The sequence below is a fragment of the Stigmatopora argus genome, chromosome 20 (genome assembly GCF_051989625.1).
Source record: "Stigmatopora argus isolate UIUO_Sarg chromosome 20, RoL_Sarg_1.0, whole genome shotgun sequence".
NCBI classification, from domain to species: Eukaryota; Metazoa; Chordata; class Actinopteri; order Syngnathiformes; family Syngnathidae; genus Stigmatopora; species Stigmatopora argus.
Genome location: NC_135406.1, coordinates 10,047,303 through 10,068,248, shown reverse-complemented (window position 1 = coordinate 10,068,248; position 20,946 = coordinate 10,047,303). Strand labels below are relative to the sequence as shown.

At 38.8% G+C, this 20,946-nt stretch overlaps 1 protein-coding gene and 3 non-coding genes across 4 annotated transcripts; 2 read left to right on the top strand and 2 right to left on the bottom strand.

Annotated features, from left to right (window-relative positions):
- Nucleotides 1-3,245: 3,245 nt before the first annotated feature.
- On the bottom strand, nucleotides 3,246-3,327 carry trnal-uag (transfer RNA leucine (anticodon UAG)). The gene has a single exon. It is a non-coding gene; the product is annotated as a tRNA-Leu (tRNA).
- A 1,413-nt stretch (nucleotides 3,328-4,740) lies between these two features.
- LOC144066389 (U2 spliceosomal RNA) lies at nucleotides 4,741-4,931 on the top strand. The gene has a single exon (XR_013297562.1). It is a non-coding gene; the product is annotated as a U2 spliceosomal RNA (small nuclear RNA).
- Nucleotides 4,932-5,924: 993 nt separating this feature from the next.
- LOC144066427 (U5 spliceosomal RNA) lies at nucleotides 5,925-6,036 on the top strand. The gene has a single exon (XR_013297592.1). It is a non-coding gene; the product is annotated as a U5 spliceosomal RNA (small nuclear RNA).
- A 2,146-nt stretch (nucleotides 6,037-8,182) lies between these two features.
- On the bottom strand, nucleotides 8,183-16,320 carry LOC144065499 (uncharacterized). Its single transcript, XM_077588404.1, has 2 exons — nucleotides 15,684-16,320; nucleotides 8,183-11,881 (listed from the first exon to the last, which is right to left on the bottom strand). Exons 1-2 carry the CDS (start codon nucleotides 15,808-15,810, stop codon nucleotides 9,291-9,293), a joined length of 2,718 nt encoding a protein of 905 aa, XP_077444530.1. The 5' UTR covers nucleotides 15,811-16,320; the 3' UTR covers nucleotides 8,183-9,290.
- Nucleotides 16,321-20,946: the final 4,626 nt, after the last annotated feature.

Here is a 20,946-nt window from a genome sequence, read left to right as displayed (position 1 = left end):
TTTTCATTGACTATAACTCAGCCTTCAACACCATGAAACCGGACATTCTGACTGACAAACTCTCCCACCTTGGACTATCCTCCTCCATCTGCTGTTGGATAAAGAACTTCCTAACCAACCGACCACAAACTGTTAGACTTGGTTCCCACCTTTCTTCCTCCATTACACTGAGCACTGGCTCCCCTCAAGGCTGTGTACTGAGTCCTCTTCTGTACTCCCTGTACACATATGACTGTACACCCACCAGTCTAACGCCATCATCAAATTCGCTGACGACACCACTGTGGTCGGACTCATCTCAGAAGGGGATGAGTCGGCTTACAGAGATGAGGTCAACAAATTGTCTTCGTGGTGCTCGGTGAACAATCTCACACTGAACATCACGAAAACTAAAGAAATAATCCTGGACTTTCGCAAACACGGCACAGATCTGGCCCCACTCCTCATAAATGGAGTATGTGTAGACAGGGTCCAGTCCAGGCTCCACGTCACGGATAAGTTCTCATGGTCTACAAACATCACAGCAGTGGTGAAGAAGGCTCAGAAACGACTCCATTTCCTCAGGGTACTTAGGAAGAACAACTTGGGCACCAAGCTTCTGATAACCTTCTATAGAACCACTGTAGAGAGCATCCTGGCGTACTGCATCACAGTGTGGTACGCTGGAAGCACGGCGGCTGACAAAAAGGCCATGCAGAAAGTGATTAACACTGCCCAGAGGATTGTCGGCTGCTCTCTGCCCTCACTGGAAGACATTGCCAGCCCTCGTTTCCTCAGCAGAGCCAGGAACATCATAGGGGACCCTTACCACCCTGGTCACGATCTGTTCCAGCTGCTGCCCTCTGGCAGACGCTATAGGTCCCACAAAGCACGGACAAATAGGCTTAAGGACAGTTTTTTCCCCACATCCATCAGAACTCTAAATTTGCGATAACATAACACACATTCCCTTTTGCGGTAATATGAAAAGATGTTTGGGTGGTGATCTGCCTCTAGCTGACTGAAGGTAAGTGAAAGACAGTGAGAGGTAAGCGACCTGTATCCATAACAGCAGAATGCCAAATTACAAGATTCCGTAACTATCACTTATTTAGGTCTTTTGTCGAGTAAACGGAGCTTATGGAGAAGCACCACCAATTTCGTCACATGCAGTTTCTGGGTGTGATGACAAGTAGGCTTTTTTGTTGTTGATAATGATGACAGGGCCTATGTCCGATTATTATTATTATTATAAGTATATATATATATACTTATACCAGTGGCGGTCCGTGCATTTTCTCGTAGCGCCATCAATGGGTAAAATCCACTTCCTAGCAGCATTTAATGATTAAATACAAATACTGGAGCTTTTCAGACATTACAACCGGGCCAGGGGGGCGATTTCCCCGGGAAAAGACTGTGATGGACGTCAATGGCGAAACGGCAAAAATTGCACTAAATTGGGGTAAAATCCACTTCCTAGCAGCATTTAGTGATTAAATACAAACACTGGAGCTTAAATACAAACACTGGAGCTTTTTAGATATCAGAACTTGGCCCACATAATATTATTTAGGAATATAGCCATATTTTACTCACCAAAAGTCCTTTTTAACTGTAAACAATATCCATCCTCCTTTCTTTCTTCCTTCTTTTCTATTGCCATCGAAGCTAATGCTGAAAGTCGAGCCTGTCCTGTCGTATTTCTAGCATAGTTCGTCTTGAAAATGGCTTTAAATCAACACAACAATATATTTGCTTATGCAGCTTGCTCCAGATACAGTTTGGTAGCTCTGGCTAATCACTAGCCAATAGTTGGTGAAAGCGATGGAGTATCCCTATGCCAGCGAGAAGGCAAATACGTATCCCTACGCCTGCGAGAAGGCCTTTTGGTGTTGCCAACTCGAAATCTGATTGGTTAAAGCAACAGTCTTATCGACGCTTATTTAATGCAGCAGAGCCTGCAGAACTGATTGTGAAGGCCTTGAGGCAGATTTCTGACCCTGGCAACAAATAATGCCTGAAATGTGATTGGTTAAATGTTTCATTATGAAAACACATCTGGAAGCAGTGCAACCAGGAGGGAAAGCAATGAAAGGAACCTAACAGACAATTTAGAATTATTTAATAAGTATTGATGGACAAAATATACATATGATTCAAATATATATGATTCAGATATTTCTTAGGCCAGTAGAAAAGGCCTTGAAGGCCCTGACAGCCCGCCACTGGTTTGACTAAGGTAAAGGAATTTCATACCATGATACACCAATGCAGTGTTCCACATACATAAGAAAAAAATTGGTTTCAGAAGATGTTTCGTAACCTGAATTTTTAACAAGTAGAGCAGCAATTTGCACGATCCATTCATCTTCCATACCGCCTGAAGAGTAAAAGTCTGTTGATTGTTCAAAAAGTCAAATCAAAAGCCTTCATTGTCATCATACACAGCTGCGTATAACAAAATTGGTAAAAGAACAATAATCAGTGCATGTGTTGTTGGCAGTGGTGGGATTTGAACCCATGTCTCCAGTGCCATGGCCACCTGGCTTGGTCACATCACGAAATTTTGATCGCATGACGGGCGAATTATTCGATTGAAATTTCTGTCGTAAGACGAGAATATTGTATGACGAGCGGTCGTGTGACGAGGTACCACTGTGCATGGTACTTCATCACTACTTCTTTTAACAAAGTCAGATGTTTTTACCATGAAATGTGGCAATTGTTGCTCCCTTTAGAAATACACTGCAGGGCTGGTTGTGTTTGGAACTATATGGGCCGCCGTGAACCACGTGACCACCTGGCGGCGAGATCAGAGGGTGTCGTGTATGTGTACAAATATCAACATAACAGGTGCACCTTCAAAGAATGGCCTTTATTAAAATTGGTTTTATATATTATGCACATATAAGGCGCAGTAGTAGTAGTAGTAGTAGTAGTAGTAGTAGTAGTAGTAGTAGTGGTGGTTGGGGTTGTGCTATACATCCACTAGATGATCTAAGGTAAAGGAATTTCATACCATGATAAACCAATGCAGTGTTACATCTACTTAAGAAAATAATTGGTTCCAGAAGATGTTTCGTAACCTGAATTTTTCACAAGTAAAGCAGCAATTTGCACGATCATTCATTCATCTTCCATACCGCCTGAAGAGTAAAAGTCTGTTGATTGTTCAAAAAGTCAAATCAAAAGCCTTCATTGTCATCATACACAGCTGCGTATAACACAATTGGTGAAAGAACAATAATCAGCTGATGTGTTGTTGGCAGTGGTGGGATTTGAACCCACACCTCCTGAGAGCCTGGAGCCTAAATCCAGTGCCTTGGACCGCTCGGCCACACCACCTTAGTAGTAATCACTCGCATGTTCGTACAAATGGTCCAAGAGCTAATTAATGGGAACAGAGGCAGAAATGTGACAACAACTCGTTGAGTTTAATAAACATAGCGCTATGTGACTGTCAATGCGATACAAATAATGGCTTCTATCTCATTGGGGGTCCAAATGGGAAGAAGAGAGTTTATATATGGGAGGCTCAGGGTTATCTTCATGCTGACACAAGCCTGTAGACAGCTGGGGAGCTGCTGGCGCTGTGGTTATCGGCAGTTTTGCTGATGGTGATGCACGCTGGGCAGAGTTCTGTATGTGTTTTTATGGTACTGAACTTTCTTACGTTTCAAATGCACCCTTCAGTCCCCCTTTTGGAATCGAAAGATTCCAACAAAAGGCCAGATTTGGGATTTGCTGCGATGGAAGTCGGAGCCAAGAATCTCCCGTTGAGGTGACAAATGAAGGTCTGGAAGTCTTATGGGTGTCTGTGGTGGATGTAGGTGCTGTTCAAGGTGTTCTGGGTCATCTTTATTTTGTCCACTCCAAGCAGACCAAGGCGCTTGGCTTCTCTTTGTTTAGTCTAACTTAGGTTATCAGGAGCAAAGCATTTATACATCATTTTACTTTAAGCAAATATTGCAAAGTAAGTTTAATGGTAAAGCAAAGCATATTCTTCGTTGCAGGCAAATGTATAATATGAAATAATCCTGACATTCCCCCTTTTATAATATATTTGCACACAATCTAATTCCGTTATGCCTAAATGTTAATAATTCCTTTTTATGACAAATATAATTCCACCAGGGGGGTTGTGCAGGTTGGTCTTAAAAAGGAAGAACAAAATCAATCTCGTCCAATTCGCTTTATGACAAGTGCAGCGAAGCTAAAGTTGTAAGCGAGTTTTCCGATGGGAAAATATTGCATATAAATGGAAGCTTGAGGGTGGCCCGTCAGCTTCACAGCTCTGGGGTCCTGAGTTCAAATCCAGGTAACGGCCACCTGTGTGGAGTTTGCATGCTCTCCCCGGGCCTGTGTGGGTTTCCTCCGGTTACTAAGGTTTCCACCCACATTCCAAAATACATGACTGGTAGGCTGATTGGACACTCTAAATTGCCCCTAGGTATGGGTGTGAGAGTGCATGGTTGTCCGTCTCCTTGTGCCCTGCAATCGGCTGGCCACCGATTCAGGGTGTCCCCCGCCTCTGGCCGGGAGACAGCTGGGATTGGCTCCGGCCCCCCCTGCAAACCCTAATGAGGATAAAGCGGTTCAGAAAATGGGATGAGATGAGTTTCCCTGTTATCACACTAAATGTGTGTCGTTGTAGTTGTATACGTAAATGTATGTTACTATTGACATCCGACATGTGTTTCCACTATTTTAGGTTGAATTATCTGGAATGAAGTCGTCCTTCGCGCCTGTTTAAGGAATACCGCTTCTCGGCCTTTTGACTAAGATCAAGTGTAGTATCTGTTCTTATCTGTTTAATATCTGTTATGTCTCCTAAATGGGGACCATATAATAAATTAATATTTGGGACTAGGTGATGGAATAGGAGCTTGATCCTTCCACTCCACGCATCATCCTGGTATTGCAGTATCTCCATAAGAGATGCAAACCCCTCTATTTGTCAAAATACATATATACTTACTCTTGAAATTCCAAAGTTTAATGATTGAAACGACAGAAGCGAATCTGAAATTTCATATATTATTCATGAGGATGAGGGGTGATTTAAATTAACAAATTAAAGCCGTTCTTTTGTAACAAAATCTAAGTTAAACAAGACTGTATAAACATTCACATCTTATATAATAATATATCGGTTTGACGATCATCATTTTTGCCAGTACAGCTTGTTTAAATGCCTGCTCAGCGTCATGGTGCCACTATTTTTGCTGTAATATGAAAGCAAAGCGCCACATTGACTACATTCAGCGAAACCAACGTAAGTTTCTGTAGCATATTTAACAATCAATTTGAAGCTTTTCCAGACCTCACTTTTACCGGTGCAATTGTCATTTCACTTCTCCTGTCTGTAGTTTATCCTTAACTTCTTGCTCCCCCATATTGGGGATACCAGGTCAAAATAGATGCGGACTTTCGGACGGGAAGATTATTAAGAGGGCAGCCTTCACCTGACGTGCGCAAAGCATGCCCTGGCTCTGCAACTCCTGTTTAATCCAAATTATTTATTTTATCACAAGTATTGTTAGTTTAGTGAACACATCGTTTCATTATGTACATTGTTATAAACATCTATTTAAGAAAAATAAAAAGTCAGTGAGAGAGACAGGCTCGGGCTCACGATCACAACTCCATTTTGGATCATTTGGTTTAATTACTAATTTCACTACAACATTAAGTCCAACCCATTTACACCCAAAGGATGCACGTATGCCCTGGATCACATTATACACAACGCAGAACGCTCTCCAATCCCCTGGCTGCCTAATACAGCTGCTGAAACGTGATTGGCTGCATAATACATCTTCTGCAATGTGATTGGCTGCTCAATGGATTGGAACCACGCACTAGTTTTTAGTGCTTTAGCCTGTATTAAACTACTATTGCGGATATAGATGTAGTTCGTTCTGTCAATTCTTCATCAATACACTCTTGCTTCTCTTCAAATCTTACAAATCTTTCGCCTTTTACTAAAGATTTCCGTGGAGAGGAACAATAAGATTTTCAATCAATTCTTTGATGCTCTGTGCTAGCAAAGCTTCCTGTCTCTGTCGAAACTAAATATGTATTTAATATTAATCTGGGTTAAAGGTTTTTTCACGCAATTTCACTGCTTGAATTTTTGCAGACTGTTTACGTCCTTAAGCATCTGACTTTGTTCAATGAAGTAAAAGTAATATGGACATGTTGATGTTAATTCCAAAGTGTTATAATCTATATTATTCTGAAGAGGCGGTTTTCAGATATCCGTTTCCCTTTTTTAACTTTGTATTTTTTCAAAAATACTTTCTATTTGGTTTTTAATTTTTCGAAGCATAATTTTGTTAGAGATTATAAAAATGTGATTTGTGGAGAAGTGCTATTTTGTTCTAGTTGTATTTTGATTTGTGCCTTTGTTCAGACTTTTTTGTTTTTTTTTGTTTTCTCGACAAACTAAGAACAAAAAATATCACACGATTTAAAATTATGACTCTCTACTCCCCAATTAGCGGTTTCATGCAATTTTTTTATGACTGCATTAATGTTCTGCACAACACTTGATGTTAGAAGCAAAGTGCATACCCGACCAAACAAACCAACAGGAACTGCGTGGGGGATGGGCTCCATCGTCAAGTAGGATGCTCCAAACGAGCATAATTCGTTACGGGACTGAGCTCGTATGTCGATATTCTCGTAACTCGAACGAACGTTTCCCATTGAAATGAACTAAAAACAAATTAATTTGTTCCAAGCCTCTAAAAAAACACCAAAAACAGGATATTGGATTGGAAAAACATTTTTATTTGTTCTAATTCGCCATCTATTAACAAAGTAACAAATAACTAGTGGTTTAATAGTACTAAAATGTGTTTAATAGTAGTAAAATTAGACAGAGATACTTTTTGCACGGCAACACGCTCGTAACATAACAAACGAATTTAAATGAACTTGGACTACGATGCAGACACACTCAAAAATAAGTTTAATCGAACTTAACACTAAACTTAATTCTGATTTTGTTTGACATTTGATACCTTTCTTCTCCCGGGTTGCCTCTATTTGCCAGTCAATATTGACAGTTGTTTGATTTTGTCTTCCCTTCAAAATATTCCCCAAATGATGCACACAAATGTCCTCACAATAGGATAACACAGGACCACTTGCCAACGAGAAGTAGTATACTCCTCTCGTATTATCGAGCAAACTCCTCCGCCATTCGCATTGGCTAACGGGGAAAAAACACTGAAAAAATGCAGTGCTTCGCCCAGTGCTCGTGGAGACATTACACGAGGGCCTTGCGACGGGAAAGACAGTGCCCATGATGTTCTTATGAGCAGCCTCTCGGGTCCGCTGTATGCTCGGATATCAAAATTTTTCTCATATCTCAAGATATATATTTGCTTGAAATTTTACTCGTATCTCAAATTGCTCGTATGTTGTGGCACTCATATGTTGAGGTATTACTGCACTGCTAGACTGGCTTCCTCCATATACAAGCTTTACTTACTTCTCACAAGTGAACATAACAAGGTAGACTTGATTCCAAAACAATAGAAAGCCCGGGTAAACTAAAAAAAAAAAAAGGAAAAAAATACAAATGGAAAACCAAGCTGGATTCTTCACAGGAGTTTAAAACCAACTCTCCAGCCTGGCACACAAAAAAGGGCACTCGTTCCCTGCAATAGTTACATTAACATTCAGAAACAAATGAATAAATGTATATTTTTAAATAGAATTGAACCACCATCTCCCCCCTGTTCGCAAGGATTAATACTATTAAGCCTGTACCCTTTACACCAATTAAGCCACATAAAATGCATGCTAATCAAGAACTCCAAATTCGTTCAATAACGTGTATCGCGCAGTTGTTTGAAATGAATTATACCCAAATCTAGTAGTTTTTTTGCAAACATTTAACATTACATTCCCTTTGTAGTTTGTCTATCATCTCCAATAAAACTGTTTATGTTTTTCCAATAGTTACACATAAAATAAAAATATAGTTACATTTCTACCAATTATCCCCTTCAACATTAAAAAGATAAAAACAATTTACCGTTAATTTCAGACATGAATAACAATTTGTCAAATTATTCAAATTCATATTTATTTTCCTCTTAGTTTTAAATCTTAGCAAATAACGCTTCTCTTTTTTGTCACCTTTGAATTTGGAAGGCTGATTTTGTCAACAAAAAGACCCAAAAAGTATTTTTCACCAAAAAGAGAGCTTTATTGGAACTACCACAAAGATGACACATTAAATCGGTTTAAAAACGTGATTCATCTTATAATATGACAAAAGTATAAGGACATTGTACTACTTATTTATTTTGAGCAAATTCATTGTCTTTCACACCATATTTCTACTAATGTTTCTTAGATCCTAGATTCAATACATCAATTATTTTCATTAAAATGTATCATGTTTGAATAACACTCGATATTCTTATTGGATTTGCTAGCAAATTCAATAGACAAAAACTGCAATTTTCAAATTTCTTAGGCATGTTTTTAACTGTGAAGACATATTTTCCATATTATTTACATCATATTATTGATTATTTACTTTGTAATTTCCTAATTTAGGCTCTACTATTTCAGATAGAATTGTGAAGTCAATAAAATCTTCAACGACACTCAATTTTCTTATACAGTAATACCTTGACATACAAGTGTTCCAACATACGAGACAAATTTGAGATAGGAGCATGCCAGATGGTTCCCAATTGTGAGTCGGTAGTAAATTAGAACAAATTTTGGTGTTTTTTTTTAGGATGGAAACGGATTAATTTGTATTTTGTATATTTCTATGGGAAGAATTGACTTGAGATACGAGTAAATTGACATACTTGCTCGATCCCGCAGTAAGCTCGTATCTTAAGGTATTGCTGTATTTGAATAGTGTGGATCGATATTACACATTAAAAAGTGTAAACAAGATTTTCAGAATGCAAAATGCAATTATATTATTACAATGATCTTTCATACAGAAATTGAAAAAGCATGCAAAGCTGTGATTGGCCACTCACGTATTATCACAACACATTTGCGTCTTTTAAGTCTATCCTTACGATTAAATCTCTGGCAAGAAGCTGAGCAGGAAAACGGTTTCAAACCGATGTGGGTAATTGTGTTTTTAAGATATTCCTGCCACAAATTGAGCAAAAAAATGGCTTTTCTCCTGTGCGGGTTGTTAAGTCTTCTTTTCAGGTTTTTCAATTGTGTAGCTTTTTAATTGGGCTATTGTAGCGAATCTGTGGCCACAGACTGAGCAGGAAAACATTGTTCTCCAGTGTGGGTTAATAAGTGTTCTTTCAAGCTTCTCCTTTGGGAAAATGTTCGACAACAAACTGAGCAGGAAAATGTTTTTTGCCAGTGTGGGTTCTTGTGTGTCTTTTTAAATTTCCCTTCTCAGTATATGTTTTACCACAAAATGAGCACGAAAATGGTTTTTCACCAGTGTGGGTTCTTGTGTGTCTTTGTAAATCTTGCTTTTGAGAAAAGGCTTTACCACAAACTGAACACAAAAATGGCTTTTCACCAGTGTGGGTTCTTACGTGTCTTTTTAATTTTCCCTTCTCTGTGAATGTTTGACCACAAACTGAGCAGGAAAATGGTTTTTCACCAGTGTGGGTTCTTGTGTGTCTTTGTAAATCGTGCTTTTGAGAAAAGGCTTTACCGCAAACTGAACACAAAAATGGCTTTTCACCCGTGTGTGTTCTTGCATGACTAATTAAGTGTTCCTTGCGTGTCAATGTTTTACCACAAACTGAACACGAAAATGGTTTTTCACCAGTGTGGGTTCTTGCATGACTAATTAAGTGTCCCTTGCGTGTAAATGTTTTACCACAAACTGAGCAGGAAAATGTTTTTTCGCCAGTGTGGGTTCTTGTGTGGTCTTCTAAATTGTACTTTAGAGAAAAGGCTTTACCACAAACTGAACATGAAAATGGTTTTTCACCTGTGTGTGTTCTTGCATGACTAATTAAGTGTCCCTTGTGTTTAAATGTTTTACCACAAACTAAACATGCAAATGGTTTTTCACCAGTGTGGGTTCTTATGTGGATTTTTAATTTTTCATTTGTAGAATAGGCTTTACTACAAACTGAACACGAAAATGGTTTTTCACCAGTGTGGGTTCTTGTGTGTATTTTTAAGCTTCCCTTCACTGTAAATCTTTTACCACAAACTGAGCACGCAAATGGTTTTTCATCTGTGTGGGTTCTTATGTGGATTTTTAAGTGTTCATTTTGAGAATAGGCTTTACCGCAAACTGAACACGAAAATTGCTTTTCACCAGTGTGGGTTATTACGTGTCTTTTTAATTTTCCCTTCTCTGTGAATGTTTGACCACAAACTGAGCAGGAAAATGGTTTTTTACCAGTGTGGATTCTTGTGTGTATTTTTAAGCTTCCCTTCTCTGTAAATCTTTTACCACAAAATGAGCACGCAAATGGTTTTTCATCTGTGTGGGTTCTTATGTGGATTTTTAAAGGTTCATTTTGAGAATAGGCTTTACCGCAAACTGAACACGAAAATGGTTTTTCACCGGTGTGGGTTCTTGTGTGCCTTTTTAAGGTTTCCTTGTGTCTGAATGCTTGACCACAAACTGAACACGAAAATGGCTTTTCACCATTGTGGGTTCTTGTGTGTATTTTTAAGCTTCCTTTCTCTGTAAATCTTTTACCACAAACTGAGCACGGAAATGGTTTTTCGCCAGTGTGGGTTCTTGCATGAATAGTTAAGTTTCCCTTCAGTGTGAATCTTTGACCACAAACTGAACACTCAAATGGCTTTTCACCTGTGTGTGTTCTTGTGTGCTTTTTTAAGTTTCCCTTGTCTGTGAATCCTTGACCACAAACTGAACACGAAAATGGTTTTTCACCAGTGTGGGTTCTTGTGTGTATTTGTAAAACTTGCTTTTGAGAAAAGGCTTTACCACAAACTGAACACGAAAATGGTTTTTCACCAGTGTGGGTTCTTGTGTGTATTTGTAAAACTTGCTTTTGAGAAAAGGCTTTACCACAAACTGAGCATGAAAATGGTTTGTTACCCGTGTGGATTCTTCTGTGCATTTTAAATTTTCCCTTGTGTGTAAATGTTTTACCACAAACTGAACATGATAAGGGTTTCTCCCCAGTGTGGCTCCTCAAATGTGTTTTCAAAGAAGACTTTTTCCCAAAAGTTTTCCCACACTGAAAGCATTTGCAGAGTTTGTCGCCTCTGGGATTTTTCTTAACATCTTCAACATCATCATCGTCAAAAAGCAAGTCGTTGTCATCTGATAAAGGAGCAATTAAATTTTCTGCTCGCCATCCTTCTGTTGAGCTGCCGCTCAGAAGCTCCGCCCCTCTGTTGGCCACGCCCAGATCATCTTCACTCTTGAAAGGCTCACCAGTTGACCATTTGACACATTCCTCGTTTTTGATTGGAGGTTGCCCTTCTCTTTTGCACTGTTGAGGGAACTCTGGCTCCTCCTCCTCTTTAATTTGGGGCAATGCTGAGGTGTTTACAGGCTCCGCCCCTTCGCTGGCCACGCCCAGATTATCCCTTTTCACGGACTCACCTGGTGACCAGGTGAAATGATCTTCCTCCTTTTTGATTGGAAATTGCTCGTCTCCCATTTGTTGTTGAGGGAACTCTGGCTCCTCCTCTTTAATTAGGGGCCATGTTGTGGTGTTTGCAGGCTCCGCCTCTCCACTGGCCACGCCCAGAACATCTTCCCTCTTCACGAACTCACCAAGTGACCAGGTGAAATAATCTTCCTCCCTTTTGATTGGATGTTGCTCATCTCCCGTTTGTTGTTGAGGGAACTCTGGCTCCTCCTCTTTGATTTGGGGGAGCTCAACTTCCCCTTCAAGGTCAACAGTTTCCTGCCCATCAGCACCAAGATCATTTCTGAAACCTGCCAAGACACAAAGTTAAATGATTAACCCTTTTCCAATTATAAAATGACTGAATTTCTTGTTCACACAAATGAAACCAAACGCAAGAGGGCACCATACATTCATTTCATCACAATGCAGTACTGACTACTGTAGTATTCTCGTCAGCAGCAACATGAGTTGAAAACTGTTTATAGGTGCATTTTTCAAAGTATGGCACTATTGGTCAGAAAAGTTTCTACCCTGGTGATGTAACTCCTTAAAATTAGTCAAATCTTTTTGGGAGCCTTTTCATTTTAAACATTCTCTTTTATGTTTTAGATTTTAATTTAGTTAAAATGCTTTCGCCAAAGGGGAGACATTAAAAAAAGCATTATCTTTAATTCAGTATCAGGTCAATTATTATTTTGGGGATTAATGAGATTGAAATAGAGGTACAGTGGTACCTCTACATACGAGCAGCTCGAGATACGAGGAAAATTTCGAGCAAATAACGAGATGCGAGAAAGCCAGTTGGCCAAGACATGAGAGGCTGTTTATCATTGAAGCGCACTGTCTTTTTTGCCGCATGTCTTTCGTGCATAACAGATATCTACGAGCACTGGGCGGAGCGTTGCATTTTTTTCAGTGTTTTTTTCCATAACTCAGCGCGAATGCCGGAGCGATCGCTAATACGAGCAGCAATGTTCGCTCTAATTTTTTGTTTGTCTGGGCAGAAAGACAACCTCCCTGAGTACCGACCGGTGTGAGCAACATCATCATTGCTCACTATAGGCACACACCAGTATCACACCTGCCATAAGCAGGTGCATGTCTACTACACATAAATGATTTAGTAATAATAAAATGTAATGATTAATATCAATGAATGGGCTGCCCGCCGGATGAGTGGTTCGTGCGTGGGCCCTAAAGCTTAAAAAAAAGGGATTTTATTTTGTGCACTCCATGATTTGCTGTGCGCAGAGAAGACGAGAGTAGTGCGCAATTGCGCACAGCTTAGAGGGAACATTGACGAGCAGTATAGTATATCACTTCTCGTTGGCTGCTCATAAGAACATCAGGGGCACTGTCTCTCTCCTCCCCCACAACTCCTCGTGTAATATCTCTGGTCGCAACTATACCTCTTTGTAATGTCTCTGCGAGCACTGAGCGGAGCGTTGCATTTAATTCGGTCCCCCCCCTTAGTCTATTAGGTCCCGTTAACGGAGCGATCGTTAATTCAAGACTATTTCTTGTTGGCAAGTGGTCGTATATTATCCTATTGTGAGGACATTTGTGTGCATCATTTTCGGAATATTTTGAAGGGAATACAACAGCAAACAGCCCATCGATGGCGAACGCGAGGGTGGAGGCGTGGCAAACAGCTAACCCGGCCAGAAGGTATAAAAATGTAAAACAAAATTAGAATTCAGTTTTGTGCAAAGTTGCATTAAACGTATGTTTGAGTGTGTCTGTATATATGAATCATCCGAGTTAATTTAAATTTGTTTGTTCGGTTACGAGTGCGTTGCCGTGGAAAGTCCCCCCTCTATGTCCCTCTGTGTACCCTCCGCGAAATCCGTCTAATTTTGGTTCCATTAAACACATTTTATTACTATTAAACCACTAGTTATGTGTTACTTTGTTAATAAATGGCAAATCAGAAGAAAGAAAAAAAAAAACCAATCCAATATCCTGTTTTTGGTGTTTTTTCAGAGGGTTGGAACAAATTAATATGTTTTTAGTTCATTTCAAAGAGAAACGTTCGCTCAAGTTACGAGAAGATCGACATACGAGCTCAGTCCCGGAACAAATTAAGCTCGTATGTAGAGGTACCACTGTACAGTGGTACCTCGAGATACGAGCTTAATCCGTTCTGGGACTGAGCTCGTATGACAAGATTCTCGTAACTCGAGCATAAGTTTCCTATTGAAATGAATGGGAAACAAATTAATTCGTTCCAACTCTCTGAAAAAAACACCAAAAACAGGATATTTGATTGAAAAAAAATGTTTTATTTCTTACAATTCGCCATATATTGACAAAGTAATAAATAACGAGTGGTTTGATAGTAATAATGTGTTTAATAAGAGTAAAATCAGACACATTTCGCGGCATACACGGAGGTGGGGGGGGCTGTTCGGGGGGGCTTTATCCACGGCAACAATGCACTCGTAAATGAACAAACAAATGTAAATTAACTTGGATAACTATATACAGACACTCAACGTTTAATGTAACTTCAAACAAAACTAAATTCTAAATTTGTTGCAATCTTTTTTACCTTACGTAGTTCTACGGGTTGACACCACCTGGCCGCTCTGCCGAAGTCTTCAAAACGAACGCATCAAGAGTTGTTTGTTTTTGTCTACCCTTCAAAATATTTCGATAATGTCGCATACAAATGTCATCACAATAGGATAACGCACGACCACTTGCCAACGAGAAATAGTCTTTAAAGAACGATCGCGGGAGCTCCTTTCCTTAGAAAGAATAACAGGAAATACAATAGTTGAGCTTACCCACGTATTGATTGTGGGTAATGAAGTTTTATTCTGAGAAAGGTTTCCATTGCCTATGGCTGTTGTGTGCACGAGTATACTTCATTACCCAGAAAGCCCTCTTTTTGCCCGCGCGTTGTGCGTTTCCTGGTCATATGAGAAACTCGTCTGAATTAATCGTTCCGTGCTCGTAGATATTGTTATACACGAAAGATATGCAAAAAAGGCTTGGTCGCATCACGAAATTTTGATCGCATGACGGGCGAATTATTCGATCGAAATTTCCCTCCTAAGACGAGAATTTTGTATGACGAGCGGTCGTATGATGAGGTGCCACTGTATAGTCTGATTGGACACTTTAAATTGCCCCTAGGTATGAGTGTGAGCGTGAATGGTTGTTTTTCTCCTCGTGCTCTGCGATTGGCTGGCCACCGATTCAGGGTGTTCCTCGCCTCTGGCCCGAAGGCAGCTGGGATAGGCTACAGCACCCCCTATACAAGATTTAGCATATCAGAAATTGAATGAATGAATGTTGGAATTAAAAACAGTGGGAGAAGCCCAACGTAGCCTCGGCAGCAAACCTCGACTGGGTAGATGGTGCATTTCCAGACAATTTTCTGGTACTCGGCTGTCAGATTCAAATATTCGGCCTTCTTGCGCTTGAAGGTAGTCTCGATCCCCTCCTTTGGTGGTACTGTTAGTTCTATGAGGTGAAGCACTCTTGCCTTGGAGGACCATACCTCAATGTCTACGCGGAGTGATGTAGTGATGCTCTCTGATGATAGTTAATATTCTATTTATTTATAAGCTGCATTTGAATTTCAGCATTAAATATGAAGTACTTTCACAGGCCGCACCACGGAGTGGCAGTGGGCCAGATTTGGCCCTCGGGCTGCAACTTTGACACCATTGTTTGAACGCTGCTTTTGTTGATGTTTAGTGCATCTACATCTCTATTTTTTTAAATTTTCAATTTAGAGCATGCAAATAAGTGTTATCTCACTCAAGCATGTAGCCAAAAATGGAGGGAGAGTAGCAGAAATTACTCTTGAACGCCTCTGGGGAGCGCTCGCGCTTTGCGTAATTTGACAAATACATTGTTTGTTTGTGATAAGGATACAATAAAAGGAAAGCTACTGTTTAATGCCGTTGTTAAGTATTAACACGCGTTGAGACTCATCCTTTCCCTCCTAGAGTGGTTACATTTAAATAGAAATATAATTTATTACGTCTTTCTTCGAATGGTGCTAGTGCGAATTCATGAAAATGTACGTACGCTACTTTAGTGTCATGTCAATAGAATACCTTTAAGGGAATATATGGAAATAAAAAGTGTACCCACCTTCTAGTCTATGAAGAACTTTCTCGTGCGTTATGTTGCAAACTGTCGATTGCTCGTGAGTTGAATGCTCCTGTTTGACCTCAAAAAGTTCCTCCTGGAGCTTTGGGCGTTGTGTTCTTGCCGACATTTCCACATGTGAATTCTAATGATGGCGGCGGCTTTGGTAGCTGCTAACTATGCTGAGCTAAAATAGCCAGGAAACCTACAACGAGTTCTTCGTCGACCCTTTCCTTTATAGCTGCTAGCTAAGCTAAAGCATAAACAAGCACTTCAACGACCTATTTAATTGATAGCTGCTAGCTAAGCAGAAGCATAAACAAGCACTTCAACGACTTATTTAATTGATAGCTGCTAGCTATGCGTAGCTAAAATAGCCAGGAAACCTACAACGAGTTCTTCGTTGACTTGTTCCTTTGATAGCTGCCAGCTAAGCTAAGCTAAAGCATAAACAAGCTCTTCAACGACTTGTTCATTTGATAGCTGCTAGCTAAATTATGCTAAAGTATAAACAAGCTAGTAAACGACTTGTTTCTTTGATAGCTGCTAGCTGGGCTAAGCTAAAGCGGGTTTTGCTGATAAATAGTGATGGAACGAGCGACGCTGGTGCGTCAGCACTGTGCCGATAGCTCAAGAGAGAAAGCCCGTATTGGGGCGTGTGAAGCTTTAAGAAAGAATCACGTGACCGAAACAGGAAATGTATCGTTAGGCCAAAGTGTGATAATAGTTTAAAGAAATAAACTGTATCAAAGTGTCGTGGGTCTGTTGGACGGACTTTGGCGTAATTATGGCTCGTTCTAAGAAGTTTTCCCCAGGGTGGAATCATTTTGATCGTGTGAGGCAAAACGAAATAATCACTTTTATTTCACATGATTTACCAGTTAACAAAAATGTGGACATAAGTTAAAAATGTAACTCAAATTTGATTTATTTTACTTATAAACTCCGTTTGGAATTAAAAAAAAAACATGGATTTTTTTTTACCTGCAATCATTTTATAACTACTGCAGGGGTCACTGTTGGATGACCAACACGGTTTCATTACAGTGCCGACACAGTGTCAATACAATCCTTGAGGTATCATCGTCCCATCACTAAGGTATATAAAAGGGTTTTAATTAAAGACACCAAAAGCAAATTGAAAACATATAAACCCAGAATCCAAAACTACAACAACAATTGAAAGCAATGGACAATCAACGACAAGATTCAAGCCATCATTTTTATTTATTTATTAATGGTTATATATAACTAAAAAGATTGAGTAAATTCCAATGACTGACAAGAGACGTTTGACTTCATATACCAATTGCTAAGTCTTTTTGTTATATATATATATATATATATATATATATATATATATATATATATACATACATATATATATATATATATATATATATATATATATATATATATATATATATATATATATATATATATATATATATCAGTGGCAGGCCGTCAGAGCCTTCAAGGCTTTCTCTGCTGGCTTAAGAAATATCTGAATCATATTATATTTTGTCCATCAATACTTATTATTCCAAATGGTCTGTTAGCTTCCTTTGATTGCTTTTCCCCCTGGTTGCACTGCTTCCAGATGTGTGTTTTCATATTGAAGCATTTAACCAATCACATTTCAGCCATTATTTGTTGCCAGATCAGATCTGCCTCAAAGCCTTCACAATCAGTTCTGCGGACTCTGCTGCGTTAAACAAGACTGTTGCTTTTAACCAATCAGATTTCGAGTTGGCAACCCCACAATGATTTTTCATAGGCGTTAGCATTTTGCTGGCTGGGAAATGTCATTGCTTTCACCAACTATGATTGGCTAGTAGGCGGGCCAAAGCCCGGATGTGGAGGCAGCCAGAGATCGCAAACTCCACCCACAATGGCTGACAGATTTGGTTGCAGATTTGTTCACAAAGCTATTTTCCAGACTGACTTTTCCAGAAAAAAATGGACATCATTAAGAATGGGCGGTCAACTCCGAAGCTAGCAAGCCTGTTACAGCCGGGAAAATGGTGTGTGCGCGCGTCACTTTCAGTGTACTAACTTAGCTGCACCATCAAATATATTGTTGTGTTGATTTAAAGCCATTTTCAAGACGGACTATGCCGGAAATATGACAGGACAGGCTTGACTTTCATCATTAGCTTCGATGGCGATAGAAAAGAAGGAATAAAGAAAGGAGGATGGATATTGTGTACAGTTAAAAAGAATTTTTGGTGAGTATAATATGGCTATATTCCTGAATAATATTTCAATTGTGGGCCTGGTTCTGATATCTGAAAAGCTCCAGTTTTTTATTTAAGCTCCAGTGTTTGTATTTAATCACTAAATGCTGCTAGAATGTGGATTTTTCTCCAGTTTAATTTTTGCTGTTTCGCCATTGACGTCCATCGCTGTCTTTTCCCGAGGAAATCACCCCCTGGCCTGGTTGTAATGTCTCAAAAGTTCCAGTATTTGTATTCAATCAATAAATGCTGCTAGGAAGTGGATTATACCTAATTTTAGTGCATTTTTTGTCATTTCACGTATGGACGTATCGACGTTCATCGCTGTCTTTTTACCGGGGAAATGATACTCCGGGCCCGGTTCTGAAGTCTAAAAAGCTCCAGTATTTGTATTTAATCAATAAATGCTGTTTTCGGCTGGATTTTACCCCATTTTCAGGCAATGTTTGCCTGTACGCCATTGACGTTCATCGCTGTCTTTTTTGGGAAAATCACCCCCTGGCCTGGTTTTAATGTCTGAAAAGCTCCAGTATTTGTATTTAATCATGAACTGCTGCTAGGAAGTGGATTTTACCCCATTTTGTGCATTGATTTATTGATTATTTTTTATGTGTCGCAGCTCTAGCTGCAGTAGAGGTTTTATAGCCATAAAATAGTTTTTGAGGGTTGGATTGATACGTTGAAGGCGCTACAAGAAAATGCACCAACCGCCACTGCGTCTGTCCATACATCTTCTTCCTCTACCCGATTAAAACATTAAATTGACCCGTAGCAAGGAGGATTAATTAGTTTTTTTACACTGATGACGCGCTTAAATGAACATTATCAGAGTTTATATGCTTTAATTTAGGGTCAACTTTACATTTACAGTCTTTTTTACGTCACACACCTGAATCAAATCATCCGCTCACTGATGAGTTGATGATTTGATTCAGGTGTGTGGCGGGAGGGAGACAAGGAAAACAGACAGGATTTTTACTTTTTTTTTTAATTGATAGAATTTTTTTTATTATTTCTGCTACGTTTGTGCCGGGAAAAAATATGCTAATGTTTTTGTAGATATTTTGCTTTTAATTTTTAGTCTTTGATAGGTCTATCTGAGGTCAACATTTTGTTTGTTTTACAACAGTTTTGAAAATATTGAACATTTTTTATAGGTCAATATAAAGTCAACCAGACCCCATTTTATTTAAATATGGTGTCAATCGTTTTTTTTTTCAAATAAAAAAAATCTATATTACATAGTATACTTTATAATTTTAGCATTTATTCTCCGCCTCTAGATTTTTTTGTTCTTTAAATTGCGTAAAGGTGACGTACCAGGAAATGACATAATTTGCATGACGCAAAGTTGCTATTTTTGTCCACCTGAGGTCGACAACTTGACTTTTTACACCGATTGTAAGCCACAGTCGTACCTCGACTTACAAAATGAATTGGAACTTTAAGCAGACAACGGCCGTCAAACATGGAGAGACACTGGAATCTAGGATCTAAGAAACAGTAGTTGAAATATGGTGTGAAAGACAATGTACCGTAATTACTCGAATATAACGCGCACTCGAAAATAACACGCAGGTAATTTTGGGCCAAAAAAATCTGGAAAAACGCAGTACTCGAATATAGTGCGCACCTAAAATTTCCCGCTGACGAAAATCAGAAATCTTAACTTTTTTTCTTCATTTCACGATTGTTTTGTTCAAAACCGGATAGAGAAATCTTCAGGTACGAGCGTGTCGAGTGTCGTGCAGTTGTTGGAGTTATGCGTTTGAATTTTAGGGCAATAGATGATACACAGAGTGGACAAACATATCATGTAGACATGTTATGTTGCAATACCTTTTAGACTTCCTTGAACATTGACTACATTTCAATTGACAATACCATGTTTTAATTCAAATATCTATTGTCATTCTCAAACAAGAAAAGGAACATACAAATTGAATAAATAAATGATTTGAAGATATGCACAATGGAAAAGACTATCACATGTAACAAGAGAATGTACTGCCCCCCGCTGGACATATTTCTAAATACAAGTACGTACTACACTACAATGTAGTATTCTACTTTCCATCTTATTAATGCAGGATTGTGATGTTTGTGAGGCTTGACGATCTTTAATATGCGTGTATTTTGAATTCAAAGTTGGAAATTGCACAATGTCCGTGCGTCAAAGTGAGTTTGACAATGCTTTTTTCGATCGAAAATTTGTAATTTATTTTAGTTATTGATTATAACACGCACCCCCAACTATTGGAATTAATTATATAGCAAAAATATGCGTGTTATATTCGAGTAATTACGGTAATTGCTCAAAATAAATAAATAAGTAGTACAATGTCCTTATACTTTTGTCATATTATGAGATGAATCACGTTTTTAAACTGATTTACTGTGCAGTATATAATGTGTCATCTTTTTGGTAGTTCCAATAAAGCTCTCTTTTTGATGAAAACTACTTTTTGGGTCTTTTTGTTGACAAAATCAGCCTTCCAAATTCAAAGATGACAAAAAAGAGAAGCGTTATTTGCTAAGATTTAAAACTAAGAGTAAATAAACACATCAATTTGAACAATTTGACAAATTAATATATAAAAGATTGTTTTCTTTCTACAGGTGTGAACATACGGTAACTTCATGTCTGAAATTAATGGTAAATTGTTTTTATCTTTTTGATGTTGAAGGGGATAATTGGTAGAAATGTAACTAGATTTTTATTTTATGTGTAACTATTGGAAAAACATTGAGTAAGAAAGTTTTATAGGAGATGATAGACAAACTACAAAGGGAATGTAATGTAAAATGTTTGCAAAAAACTACTAGATTGGGGTATTTTTCATTTCAAACAACTGTGTGATACACATTATTGAATAAATTTGGAGTTCTTGATTAGCATGCATTTTATGTGGCTTAATTGGTGTAAAGCAGGGGTCCCCAAACTTTTTCCTGTGAGGGCCACATAACTTTTCCCTTCTCCGATGGGGGGCCGGTGTCAGTTTGTAACAGAAAAAGTGTGACGATCGATC